Source organism: Ceratotherium simum, chromosome 35, assembly GCF_057802395.1.
Source record: "Ceratotherium simum simum isolate JZ-2026a chromosome 35, ASM5780239v1, whole genome shotgun sequence".
NCBI lineage: Eukaryota > Metazoa > Chordata > Mammalia > Perissodactyla > Rhinocerotidae > Ceratotherium > Ceratotherium simum.
In genome coordinates, this window is record NC_141934.1 from 31,080,933 (window position 1) to 31,095,756 (window position 14,824).

General features: G+C 42.2%; 1 protein-coding gene across 7 annotated transcripts in view; it reads left to right on the forward strand.

The window, feature by feature from the left end:
• SFSWAP (splicing factor SWAP) overlaps window positions 1–14,824 on the forward strand; it is an 83,406-nt gene that overhangs the window by 3,694 nt on the left and 64,888 nt on the right. For all 7 annotated transcript variants that reach the window (XM_014787191.2, XM_087423477.1, XM_004430080.3 and 4 more), the window contains exons 3-7: window positions 144–275; window positions 4,598–4,683; window positions 10,505–10,730; window positions 11,970–12,082; window positions 13,062–13,197. In XM_014787191.2, coding sequence (XP_014642677.1) covers window positions 144–275; window positions 4,598–4,683; window positions 10,505–10,730; window positions 11,970–12,082; window positions 13,062–13,197 — 693 coding nt within the window. The remainder of the gene's footprint in view (window positions 1–143; window positions 276–4,597; window positions 4,684–10,504; window positions 10,731–11,969; window positions 12,083–13,061; window positions 13,198–14,824) is intronic.

The window sequence follows — 14,824 nt, forward strand, 5'->3', positions numbered from 1 at the left end:
TTTTTAAAAGCATTTTTGCCTCAAAGAGAGGTTGAAAAAAGTGTGTTGTATGCTTTACTGATAGCTACAACTTTAGAAATATATAAAATTTTTTTCTCAGTAAATTTCCAGTTTTATTGATAAAATTCTCATTTTTATTCAAGAGGAAGAATACAAGCGATTGAGTGAAGCACTAGCAGAAGACGGAAGCTATAATGCAGTGGGATTCACTTATGGTAGTGATTATTATGACCCGTCAGAACCAACCGAGGAAGAGGAGCCTTCTAAACAGAGAGGTGAGAGGGGGCACTGCCTGAGATGGTATTGTTGGGCAGTATACTACATGTGTGATGGTAAAGTCTTCAGAACACAGTTACGGATGCTAAGTAATTATAACACCACTGTGACACGGAGAGAGAACATTACTGATATTCCTTAGGGCAGAACAACTAAAAGCTAGAAAACGAATTGTTAATGGAGATAGAGAGTGAATTCAGACTTTCATTATCTGCATTGGATCCAGTTGCCTTTTCATTTATTTCTCTTTGATTCAGGTAACAGGAAATTACTCACTCCAGATTCTTTGTTTCTAGATTGATAACATATGCATTGATATCCGAAGTGATTTGTTCTTGGGGCATTGCAAGGATAGGCATTAACTGGCCGCATGCTAACCTGTTGCTTCATATCCCTCCATGGCTGAAGTAATGACAGACGTCCAGTGGAGGGACACCTGTAGAGTCAGTGATTACTAAACAGAAAACAGCACAGACATACTAAACAGAAAACAGCACAGACATCCTGCTTAGGTTTGGTGGGCCCTAGGACATATACTTACCACAGTGTTTTAAAATAATATTTACATTAAATTAAAGGTTTTAAATTTATGCTTTTCTGGATTAACTCTGGGAACTTTGAATATAAAAAAATAGTGCTACTAAAAATCTGGACTCATGTAGTACAGGAACAAATATCCTTCGTCATTTTGGTAAATCCTGAGAGCACCATTATTACAGCCCTGCATAATGATCAGTCATTAATTATCAATAATGATAACACGAGCCTGAAACATTAAGGATGGATCACTATATTCAGGATATTCTGTTTAAAGAGAAGGAGAAATTTAACTTTAGAAAGCCATTCAAATGTTTAGAATAATAAACTGGAATCACATACAGGGATTTAATTTTAGAGCTAACTGAATCTGTCATTTGGGATTTAATTGGTTTCTCTGTAAGTAACAAACCTCCTAACAAGTATGAAGTAATTATAGCAGTTTAATGTTAGTACAGAATGCTGTCTGCCCTGCATGGTGCAGCTGCCCTAGGGTTCTCCTGTCCCCTTCACCAAGGGGCATGATCTTAGCAAAACAATAAGATGTAGGGGCAAAAACTCATACAGACACTTGCCTTGTTGCCCTTCCTGTCATCCTCATTACTTTATGGGCAGAAGAATCACCGCTGCGATGCTCTGTTCTGTCAGCTTCTAGAGAGACTTTTCAAATGTAATTTTAACTGTGTTTGAGTTAAAAGCCCCATTAAGGTATTTAACACCTTTTGCATTGACTTTTGGACCTAACCGTACCTCAGAAGTTAAGACACATGGAAATGTTCTTGCAGGTCTAAGAAATAAAGACTTATTCCTTTATCCAGAGTAAGTTATCCGTTTTAGGGTTCTGGATAGTTCAGATTTTGTTATGTCATCTGTAAACCATATACATTGTATCTGCATTAAATACGTGGTGTTTTGATCCAAAGGAAGGAATGTACTCTGTCAACATTTCACAAGGGCAGAATTGAAATTTATAAAGGCCACATGTCTTTGCAAGATCAAGTGACTATCTTTGGAAAAATCCGTGATGGTAATTTCTTGACATTCTGGATTAGGAATCAGCAAGCTGTGACCCAAGGCCCAGCTGGCATGTTTTCGTAACATTTTACAGGAACGCAGCCACGCCCCTTTGCTTCTACATTGTCTGTGCAGCTTTTGCCCTTCAGCAGCGGTTAAGGAGCTGAGGCGGAGACCGTGTGGTCTGAAGAGCCAGAAATATTTACTGTCAAGCATTTTACAGAGAGAGGTTGCCAGCCCCTGTTCTAGGTGTTGGACTGTTGTCTCAGTTTAATTATTGGGCTAAATGATACTAAACTTGGTTACGATTACTGAATTTTAAGAACTTCAGTGTCACTTAGTTTCTCTTCCAAGTTTTAGTATGCTTTCTCTTAACATAAAGTTCTCTTTAGTATTTTATAATGTTTTTTCTTTCTGTAATCACATTCTCAGAACTTTGCTTTATATGCTGATTAATTTTTTTAATGGAAGTTGGGTTCATATAAAATATACAGCTTGACTTTATGTTTAACTTACGCTAATATAAATAAAATGCCATATATATAAATGAACACGATATATACCCCCCCACACACACACACACACACGCTTGTATACCTATATACACACACATTTAGTAGAATTCAGTTTGGTACCCAATACCACTAACAACCAAATTTTACTTTAGTGGTGCATTATCTTAAAATTTAAAACTATAATAATTTTATTTTTGTTTTCCTGAGTCATCAACATGTCTAAATATTCCTTGATTTTCAAAATTGATGTATTTTCCAGGCATTTTCAAATATTTTAAAATCTTGTAATATCAACCAGAATCGCTTTAATGGCACCTTTATTTCTGTGTAACTTAACTCCTCTCTTCCTTTTTGTAGCATGCTGTTTTCAGCCTGGTTCATATCTTTTAGATTTTCATAATTTTTCATCATGACATATGTCTTTCTGGTTTTTTTTTTTTGGTGAGGAAGAGTGGCCCTGAGCTAACATCTCTTGCCAGTCTTCCTCTTTTTGGTGAGGAAGATTGGCTCTGAGCTAACATCTGTGCCCATCTTCCTCTGTTTTGTATGTGGGATGCTGCCACAGCATGGCTTGATAAGCGGTGTGTGGGTCCTCGCCCGGGATTCTTTCCTGCAAACCCTGGGCCACTGCAGCAGAGCACAAAAACTTAACCACAACGCTACCAGGTCGGCCCCTACACATCCGTTTTTTTAAACAAGAAAATGTTATTGGAATTTATTTGAATCTGATTTAGTATTGCGATAATTGGTTTTTGTTTAGTGCTACTAAAGCTGTTTTTCTGCATATAAAGATATGTGTAGGAACAGCCAATCCATGTGACCCACCTGTTCCAAACAGCACTTTCGATTCAAAGGCCTTTACTTTTGTGAACAACTTCTAGGGAAAGGCTGTTTGAACAAAGTTTCCATCACTTGTTTTAGGGAGATACAGTAAAAGTTGTGCTTTCATACATACTCCTTTGCCCTCATTCCCAAAGAGATTTTTAAGTTGCTACTCACGTGTTGCAAACCACCATTTCTAATATCTTCCAGTTTCACTGTGCCATTTGGTTACTGGAGCTGAACAACGGGGTTGCTGATTACAGGGAGTTTGCAGGCCATAGTAAATCTCTGGTTCTTAGGAGAGAACAGGGGTGCTTAGCAGAAACAGGTGGGACTCTGTTAAGTAACTGTTACTTAATAGGAATTTATAATCAATCTGTATCTTATCAAACTACAATACCCAGGTTTTTATGTATGATGAAACCTGTTTAAAATTCCTGTGGCTTCACAAAAGAATCAGGTTTGATAGGAGACCTTTGAAATTGTTCATCTCTTCAAGAGACTTCATTGTGTACGATGGAAACATTTGTTTTGATGAAGATTTAATGTTTGTTTATTTAATGTCTTTTTTGAAACAAAAACTTATGTAGATGTTGAAATCCTTCAAAATGTTGGCTTTTATAAATTTTCTACTGTTTTTGTACGTTTCACTATATCCTTTTTAATTGGTGATCATCTGAGTGACTGGGGGATATATAGATACCTTAGAATTCAGAAAGGTATGATGTGTAGTGCCTTGTCTAACACATAGTAGACAAGTGTTTGTGAAATGAATCGTTCGTGAATAAGTGGAAATGGGAAAAATACATCTAATTATTTCTGAAAGAGAGGTAGTTTGCTTGGGTGGAGACGTCTTGGCAGCTATGCTCAAGAGTTTTACAGTTCGAAGGTGAAAATCAGTTATCATGGAATTGAGTTATGCTTTGTGCTATCCCTACACTGGGGAATCCACAGAGATCCTGTGGAGGGAGATCTCAGCTATACCAATTAAACACACACGCAGATCAGAGAGGCTGGGAAGGAGGAGAACTGCTAAGTGTGGAGTGTAGTGGTGGGGACGCTCACATGCGTCGTCTCGCCGAAACCTCACCTCGCGGCCCTGGGAGTAGATGCTGCTGCTGCATTTGTGGGAGGAGGAAACTGAGACAGGGAGCAAGGGAGGCACTTGCCCGGGGTCCCAGAGCTAGCTACGATCTGCCCTAGGTGCACGCTCCTCCGCCGCACCACCCTACCTCTGGGATTTGGTAAAGTGATTGTACTTACACGTGGTGGAATAGAACAGCGAACTGGAAAGTGTTCCTAGAGATAATGATGGATGGAGAGTTAAAGAACCAGCTGATGCCAGTCACTGCTCCCCGCGTGGTTGTGCACTGTTGGCGGGTGCCGGCTTTCCTGGCCATTGTTCTGAAGTGTTATATTTTCTTTTTATACAGAAAAAAATGAGGCTGAAAATTTAGAGGAAAATGAGGAACCTTTCATTGCCCCTTTAGGACTGAATGTACCGCCTGACGTGGAGCTGGTATGTGTGTTTCTACTTCACAATGCTGTCAGTCATATCACTGTGTATTACAAGGTGCTACGTGTGTGACAGCCCAATCGTAATCATAACTGCTGTATAAAAGTATATAATGCTTTAAAATTATTTCTGAATTAATGGAGAGAAAATCACCCCCCGCCTATTTTCCTCTAAAGAATAAGGGAGGAGTTATAGCAAAATCACTAGACTAGAGCACCAGGGACTGGAGGAGCTGGCTCTCTCTCAGAGATCATAGGGTTGAATCCCCACTTAACCAGTGCAGGGAGACTGAGTCAGAACTCGTGGTGTGTAGGCCATCAGCCACATTGGGACATAAAAGCAGTCCTCCAGGCCGCCTGGCTTTCAGGAGAGTGGCTTTGCTCTGGCTTTTCTAGGGTGGTTTTGGCGGGCACTTAGGATGTGTATCTTTACCTTACATGTGCTTGGCACTCAGCTTTCCACCCACTTTTCCTCTCCGTCTTGATTAGGGCCTGTGGCATCTCCAGGCGGCCCTTGCGCCCATGGGGAAAGCCTGGGTGGGACTCCTCCTGGTCTAAGTGCTTGGCCACTGGTTAGCGGCAGAGCTGAGTCTCTAATTCACATTGATGCCACCTCACCATTTCAGCTACATCCTGTGAAGTTAAATTATAACAGGCCTCATTGAGGGCTTTCTACGTATCATTTAATGCTAATAACCCCTAAGGTAGCTGCTGTTTCTCTCTCCACATCACAGATGGAGACAAGTGAAGAACTTGGCTCATAAATGGCAGGCAGGGACTCAAACCCCTGGTCTTAACTATTACACCATCAGGAGTCACCATGCTTTATGGGCGTTTTCTGTGTTTATTAGGGATGTTTAAAGTACATTTGTTGCATGTACATACTTGGGAGGGATATTTGTGCTCAATGTGTATAGTTTTTTCTTTGGCATTTTCCTGACTGGGTGGCAAGCACCATGGAAGCAGGTATTCCAGACTCTTGCTTGTGTCCTGCATGCTGAATCACTGGCTATACTGCGGATGCTGAAGACTGCTGGCAGAAAGAGTCTCTTGTGCTCTCCCCACCCTCACTTGCTTCCACCTTGGTCCAGCTCAGCCTGGATTTGATGGTTCCTGTCCTTCATGTTTATGTGACGAGAGGAGATATCAAAATAGCCCTGTCAGTTCCTGCCTCTGCCCTGTTCCTTCCTTCACTCACTCATTTACATGGCCTCTCCTTCTCTTTCTCTTTTTTCTTACAAACATGGGTAAAAATTTCTGTGGATTTTGCTGAGTGGAATTACCACCTATATTTGCTTACCCCTGTTTCCACCACTGATCAGTTTGCTATAGTTTGAACTGAAAATGTAACTGAAGATTTGATATCCTAAGACTTGTATTAAAATATTTTCTACATATTGTTATATATTGTATTCCTACTTGATCTAGAATATGCTATTTATTCTACATGGGAGACCCATTATAAGTGAGTTGCTCCCTTACCTATATTTAATGCTAAAAACCCTTATTTAAGGTTGACTATATGGAATTTTATTCATTTTTGATATGAAATATTATTTTTAAATTTTATGCAAATACAAATATAGAGGTATAATATTTTGTTGCCTTGTTTATTTTCCATTAAAATATTTAATGGCTTATAGTCTCAGCCAAAGTAAGCATCACTAAGCTGTTTAATGGTCTGCCAGACCTACAAATACTCGCTACCCACTGGAGAGCACAGTAAGCCCTAGTGTGTAGTGATGTGCTGTCTACTGTTGGAGAGCCCTACAGCAGTGCGTACAGCGAGCTCTGAGGTGGGAGTGGTGTGCTACGTAGAAACATATGTGAGTGCTGATTCGCTCGCTGCTGTGCAGCTTTCCTTCCCGTTATGCTGGTGTCAGCTTTCATTCTCCGTCACTGTCGTCATTGGGAGGCAGTAATTCGTGGTATAAAGTATACATTATGATGTCCGTGTTAGTGGAGAAAACGTAGAAGACAAAAGTATTGGCATTATCCGTTCCTTTTGGGGGACTAAATGCTGAGGTTGCTGGCTTGTGTCAGCTGGACAGTTGCTGCCTTTAGTGGGCAGGAGTTGCTCTGACTGCTGGCCGTGGCAGGTGGGGCTCTCGGTAAAGAGCAGGTGCTTTCCAGAATTCTCGGTTTTTAAACTAGGCTTTTGGATTAGACCCTAAGAGATGGGGGACACTAACACAACACAACACAACCAGGACAGAGCAGAGTACACCCAGAAACGGGCCCAGGTGTGTGTAGAACTCAGGGGGTGACCAAGATGGGCATTCAGGTCCCTGGGGAAGGAGCAGAGGACTGAAAACTCAATGTCAGGACAAATGATGCTAGGTTACAGACTTGGGGAAAAAATAAGTCCTTACTTCCCATGAAACACAAAAATATACACATAAGAGTCACTACGAGAAGCTAAAATAAAGCTGTGAGGTCATCCTAGGGGCTCGAGTCTGGAGGCCCAGCACACACGGACCCAGGAGGGAGGGCTGGGGTTTATCGAGGAGGACAGCACTGGAGGCGCCAGTCTTGAGGAGACACCACCATGTGCCTTCCAGAGCGCCAGAATTTCTCACTACTCATTACTCTTCACACAAAATTCTGAGTTCTACACACACCTGGGCCCGTTTCTGGGTGTACTCTGCTCTGTCCTGGTTGTGTTGTGTTGTGTTGTGTTAGTGTCCCCCACACCTGGCACACATCTGGAACACTGCTGGGGAGGTAGAGAGTGTCTCTCTCTCCCACCTGAGACACCACAGGTTGAGTCCTGAGCCCAGACGTTGTTTCCACAGATAATGTCTGCAGGTGCACAGGTCGCGTGGACCTGCCTGTTCTGTAACACCTCGAGCTTCAGTCGGGTCAGCCGTGAGGCCAGAAGTGCTGCCGCTCAATAGACCCCTGTTAGAATGCATTTCTAAGGGAAATGTGCTCATTTGAACACATTTTATGTGTTCAAAAGGAAGAAGGAGAGGATTCAGTATATAATTGCCATCACGTGCAACATTTCCATCCGTTAGAGTAATAACAACATATGATAACCATCTGTTGAATGTGTACCATGTCCCAGGTGCTGTGCAAAGTGCTTTACTCGTATTCTCACTGAGTCCTCACAATACCAGTACCTCTGTGAAGTAGATACGGTGGTTGTCTCATTTCCAGATGAGAGACGCTGAGATTCAGAGCCGTTCAGAGCAGCTGCCCCCAGTTAGACATGTAAGGGCCAAGGCTGCATTTCCAGCCAAGTTGCTGCTCCAGAGCTCTGAGCCACTGAACTTAAGCTTCATTGAATGTCTTTCTGATTAGAGCATTATTTTCACCAAAAATTCAGGTGCTACATTGCCACAGGGTGTGGGAGGGGGAAGGAAAAAGAAACATGATTTGCTCTCGAATTTTTGTGGAGTCACTACATTCCTTTATGGCTTCAGGATTTTGAATCTTGTTTCAAAAGACCTTCCCCCCCCCAATTAAAACTGCTTTCCTATATTTCCTGCTATTCTATAGTTTTGTTTTTACAATTGTATTGTGACTGGATCTGAAAATTACTTTGGGCTCTGAGTGAAGTAGGTATTTAATTTTTCTCCCCTGATCATAGGAGAGGAAAGGGCCTGTAGCTGCTCCTGGGGTTCCTCGCTCATTCACCCCACCTCCCATCCCAGACCGCCCTGTCCTGTTCCCCCACTCCAGGGATCTGAGCTCCAGCATTTTCCAAAGCTTTAAGGAAACCTCACACAGTGTGGGTTTTCTGACCTGCACGTACTATTCTCCCATTTCCCAGTGCCTACTCTGGAGTTTTTAGAGCCGTGTTAATTGGATTTTGGAGGAGCAGGGAGGTGTTAGCCGCCGCCTTGGGCTCAGTCACTTTCTTAAAAGGCTTTCTCATTGGATTTAAATTAGAAAAGCATTTTTCCCTTTATCAGTCATTCTTTGTATCACATGCATATTTATATATTGGCTATATCCTTAAGATCCCATTTTATAGTAGCAATAATCAAGATATTCTTCAGTAGAAAAGGATTTTTCTAAAACTTACACGCTAAAGAGAGTAAAGAATGACTTTTTGGGGGGCCGGCCCCATGGCTTAGCAGTTAAGTGTGCACACTCCGCTACTGGTGGCCCGGGTTTGGATCCTGGGCGTGCACCGATGCACTGCTTGTCCGGCCATGCTGGGCGGCGTCCCACATACAGCAACTAGAAAGATGTGCAACTATGACATGCAACTATCTGCTGGGGCCTTGGGGAGAAAAAGGGGGCAAAAAAAGGAGGAGGATTGGCAATAGATGTTAGCTCAGGGCCGGTCTTCCTCAGCAAAAAGAGGAGGATTGGCATGGATGTTAGCTCAGGGCTGATCTTCCTCACAAAAAAAAAAAAAGAATGACTTTTTCCAAACCAAGCATTTTTAATTTATCTCATATCCACTTGCTTGCTCTGGTAGGAGATCTTGAAGGATGTTAATAAGGTGCTTTGTTTTTCTATAATCATTAGTACTTTTTAACCACTATAGCCATAATATTATATCGTAAGTGGGCCTACTTTTAAGAAGTTTTAGACAACAGATTGGTTTGGTCAACAGAGAATGCCTCTACTGAGCGGGAAAATTATATTTTCCTTTATAGATCATTATTCTGAAATGATCATTAATAATTGACGTGTATATGGAATACAGTATTTCAAAAGTTAATCTTCCTATTTAGCCAAAGCCAGTGAAACTGCATCAGGATCCATACTTTGGTGCACAGTGGGCCTTTAACATGCAATGTAGTTTATTTTGGGATCAGTAAATAACGTTAATTGTAGACATTTATCCTGTTTAAGTGTGAAGGACGTTATTAGTTCAGGAATTAAATTTGAGAATTAAGGTGTTTATTTTATGAAGGATGCGGCCCTGAAATTACAGTAAGCATCTTGAATTCTTAAGCGCCCATTTTTAATGAAAATAATTTCCCACTTTATTTGCGTGTAACTTCCTAGTGTGAATCTCTTCATTGATATTAAAAGCATTTTAGATGTGTGGCTTCTAGTTGTGGGTCTGACAGTTCCATTGTGGGGAGGAGGTGCTAAGCGCATGATCAGTAGCACATTCGGGAAGAGGCAGGGTTTGATTCCCAGTAGTAAACAAGGCAGCAGGATGACTCACCCAGTGACAGGGTGAGACCCTCCTGGCCAGACCACACCGATGGGCTTCTGTCTGGGACTCTATTTTCAATGGGAATGTCGATGAACTGGAGCCACGAGCCGTGTCTTCTGGGGAATAGGAAGGAAGAATGTGGTGAGGAAGAGCTTGGGTACAGAAGGAAAGACTTGGCATGAGCATGAGGCTTTCTTCAGATGTTTGAAAGGGCTGTTTTCCCAGCTATAAAAACTAGCCCCAGCTAAGAAAAAGGAAAGAGGACTGATTCTTAGATCCTTGAGAAACTTGTTGAAACGTGTGCCCCTCTGCCTAGAAAAATACATGTATATGTGCAAAATTTGCATACAACTTCCAACGATTCACAACCCCCTGAATCCTAACACAGAACCCAGGTTAAGGACCCCTGTTATATGGAAATATGTTGATTTGATGCAAAAAAGATTGCCTCCCGTCAGTTCAGTATAAAGCTGGAATGACTTGCCTTGGTAGGTGAGTCCTACCCACAAAATACTGTGAAATTCAGAAATAGACTGAGTTGTCGTGTAACCAGGGACAGGGCTAGAGTCTATGCAAACTCGGCTCTGCCCCTTGAAATGTCTCTTATTTCTTATAATCGACCATAAAACCAGCGTTATTTCTATGTTTTAAGTCGTGTGGAAAAATTGAAAACGTGAATGTGTGTGTTTTCTCATAGCCACCAACAGCCAAAATGCATGCTATCATTGAGCGCACAGCCAATTTCGTGTGCAAACAGGGAGCACAGTTTGAAATCATGCTGAAAGCTAAGCAGGCCCGAAACTCTCAATTTGACTTTCTACGCTTTGATCACTACCTCAACCCCTACTACAAACTCATCCAGAAAGCTATGAAGGAAGGACGATACACGGTACTGGCAGAAAACAAACACGAGGAGAAAAAGAGTATGTGACACTGTCTCTGTCCTGTTTAGACTCTGGGCTTGGGGCGGGGGCGGGGTGGTAACGCTGGGAAAGTATAAAGACAGTCATTCTTATAGATGCATGGTTGAAATCTGCACTTTAGAACTTCCAGAATGTTTGTGAAATCCTGCCAGTAAGGCAGGATCATTAAACCTGCTGGTGCACCATAGTACAGTGTAAGGCTCTTCTTGATAAGTCTTGAAAATATGTTAGATTCTTAATTAATGTTTTTATAGGTGGGTGAAATGTAATGAAATATGGTGCTCTCAGAACATAATCATCTAGGGGGAGATGTTTCCTCTTATTTTGGCTGTTTCATATTTCGTAGAGAAAACAGTGACTTGTGCTCCGTGGGTTATATGGGTTATTGCAACAGTACCCTTGCACTAGCGCTTAGGCTCTGGGGTTGAATCATACATGTCCACAGACATGAAATAGCCACTTTTACTCTGTCTTCTTTTTACTCTTTACTCATCTCTACCTTAAGCCATTGTTTTTATGACAGCATCTAAATTAGGAGTGCTTGCTACAAAGGCCAGTTAACTGTTTTGAATAACATTCAGAGACAACAGTTTCTCTGTATGTATAGTCTGCCATTGAATTTTTTTCTCTTCAGTTGAAACATGAGTTGTAGATCACATCATCTCCGTGATTGTTTGTTGCAGTTTTTAAAAATATCTTTTGCTGTTGTTTTACTGTTCATAATCAGTAAGATTTTTGCCTTTTTTTTTTTTTGTGAGGAAGATCAGCCCTGAGCTAACATCTTCTGCCAGTCCTTCTCTTTTTGCTGAGGAAGACTGGCCCCAAGCTAATATCCGTGCTGATCTTCCTCCGCTTTATGTGGGACACCACCACAGCACAGCCTGACAAGCAGTGTGTCGGTGCACTCCCGGGATCCAAACCTGGGCCGCCAGCAGCGGAGCGCGCGCACTTAACCACTACGCCACGGGGCCAGCCCCAGATTTTTGCCTTTTTATAAAAATTAAACTCTACAATGCCTCCAGCCTAGGGAACTCTTGGGGGGATGTTGTCAGGGGGGCAAATCATGCTCCTTTCGTGACAACATGACAGGGAAGATTTTCCAAAGGTGTTTTTTGGACAGATAACCAAGAAACGACTACACGTAGCTCTGTCTTTGTCTGCTTCTCGGCTTTTACACAACTTATTTGTATCTTGTCTCTCCCTACACACCAAAACTGTGAAATGTGCTTTCACTTTCAGAGTCAGGGGTCAGCTCTGACAATGAAGATGACGATGATGAGGAAGACGGGAGTTACCTGCACCCGTCTCTCTTTGCTTCCAAGAAGTGTAACCGCCTGGAGGAGCTGATGAAGGTGTTTATCTCGTTATTGAGCTGTGTTTTTATGCCGTGACAAAACAGCCAGTTTAATTGTAGAAGAGTTATTAAGCATTTCTTCTGTGTAATAGCTGTATCTTATATCATCATTGAAGTATAGTTTGCATTTTTGTTTTTAGCTTGGTGGCAAAGGATTTGCTTCCTTATTTCTTATGTGTTCTCATTTTATAAAATTCATGAGCACATTATTTTCATTTTATTATAATTATACCATTTGGGATATTTAGAATAAGGAGAATGTCAGTTAAGACTTGGAAATTGTTTTGTCATGCAGATTTCAATATAATAGGATTAGATTTTACAGGTGTCTGGTGCTGTTTGAAATTATCTGTTACCTTCACAGGTAGCGTAATATGTTGCTTAAAAGCACAAACGTTTGTCTTCTCATGTTCCCCTTATCCTTCCTATAAGGGAGTCACTCAGCATTGTCGTGTGGTTAATTCACACCACTCATTGTGCCATTTGTGATATAAAAAACAGAGTCCCATAGACTTAAGCATATCATTTCAGCAGTCATGCAGTGTGGCTGATCCTTTGAGGGAATGATTGTTGATTGATTGGACTTCAAAAGCTGTTGGTGATTAAAAATCAGAAATTGCTTTAAGGAAGGACACAGTTTCAAGTTTTGAGTGAATTTGGATGCTCACATTTTTATCAGTAGCAGTCTAGTCTTGATCATCTCTCCTTCCTTTCCTTCGTGGTTATTAGGATAATTGAAGCCATCCGTTTACCCAGTTCCTCTGGAGCTCAGAACTAGCTAGAGCACTCGGCCACAATTAGTTAGGACCTGCCTGTGTGCGCACACGTGTGTGCACGTGCATGCGTGCATGCTCTGAGGTTTTCCTGATGTGTGGACACTGTGTTCTAAAGTTGACCTGAGCCTTTTTGCCACAGAAGTGTTCTGCGTGTCTCAGAATACAGAAGATAGTGTGACCGTGCATTGTCTCTGTCTGCAGCCTTTGAAGGTGGTGGACCCAGATCACCCCCTTGCGGCGCTGGTCCGTAAAGCCCAAGCTGACAGTCCCGCCCCCACCCCACCCACAGCAGATGGCACAGCTGTGCAGCCCTCCCAGGTGGAATACACCACTGACTGTGAGTACCTCGCTGTGCGCCTCCCAGCCTGCAACCAGCTGCAGGGCTTAACCAGCAGGGTGTCACAAGAGGTGTGGAGGCAGGCGGTGCGGGTCTGGTAGTGGTGCCATGAGGAGCCCGGGGCCTTGGGTCTTCCTGTTTAGCCTTCCTTAGTGTGTGGCCTCGTCCTTTTGCGTCTCACTTAATGTTGGCAAGATAGCTGCTCCACCTCCAGCACCAGCTCTGCATTTCAGCAGGACCAGGAGGAAGGGCAACAGCAGAAAGCAGGTGCTGGACGACTCTGCCCTCTTCAGAGACCTCCCCAGAAGCCATGCCTGGCGACTTCCTGTAACTCGTGGAGCAGGACCGTGTCACGTGGTCTTCCCATCACTGCTGCCCTAACCAAAATCAACCTTCTGTTAAGAGGACTGGGGAGAATGGACACTGGTGGACATGCAGTGTTGTCTGCCATGGTTGCTTTCTTAAGACAGTGTATAATATGCATCTCAGAATTAGTTACAGTTGCTGTTTATTCTCGCTGATTGCTAGTCTTTTGTCTTTTTAATTACTTAAAGATTATTAATGGAAGGCACATTTTGAAGTTCTATTCAAGAAATCATTTGAAAGTATTTGACCTTGGTCTCATTATCAGGTCTTTTTTAAATTATTTTATTCAGAGGTTAAATATTGAATGAGAGAAGAACCTTTAGCAAAGCCACAGGAATTTATCTGTTCAGCCTACTTCACATGGAAATCTGATATAATGAATCCATCTGTAAAGCTTGTCACTTTCAGTTAAGAGATTGGAAAATCAGCCTGAGTTTAATTTTCTTTTAAAATGTAAGCTTCTCATTATTTGGGACCAAGCTTTTGTTAAAAATGTGAATAGTGTTCTTTTGCACTTCCCTTCTAGCACTAGTGTGCAATTATATATAATTTCGATGTGCTAAATTAACATTTCTAGACTTTAAAAATCAATTACTTGAGTGAACTTCTGCATGTGTCCTAAAAAAAACCTCTTAAAGAACTTAGGTAATTTCTTTAAACGATTAAATCAAGTCAAATCTAATTTCTCTAGATGTGCAAATCAAAGAGCAGGTCTGGTGTCACGCAGTTGCCTCTGGGTAGTTAGGGCCCCCGTCGTTGCATAATGTAAACGTCATAAATAGGCAGTTAGCCCTGAGGCATTCTGTAAATCACTCCTGACACACGTACTCGTACTCATTGGGGATCTTCGTGAAGACACCCACGAAGATGAGTCAGGAGTCAGGAGTGACCAGGAGATTCTGCTCCCATCTTACGTCAGTCCAGGGTCTGAGTTCACCGGGTGGAACGTCTCTCCAGCTTCCTTGCTTTCCTTTTTCAAACCTGTCTGAATTTCTGTAAGTTAAATGCAGTATCCATGCACATCTGCTAGATTCCTAAAGCTCTTAAACTTTGTTGTGTAGGAAAGGAATAGAAGTTCAGGGGTAAGGTGACCATGGCGTTGGTGGTTCACTCTGCCTCTCGCTAGTGAATGTACAGTTGAATACTGAGGTCAATAATGGTGTGTCATGTCTGCAAACCCTACAGGGCTGGGACAGCAGCCGGGACCAAGCCGAGGGTAGGGCAGGCTGAGAGTGGCTGCTCTGTGACATGTGGTTTTACT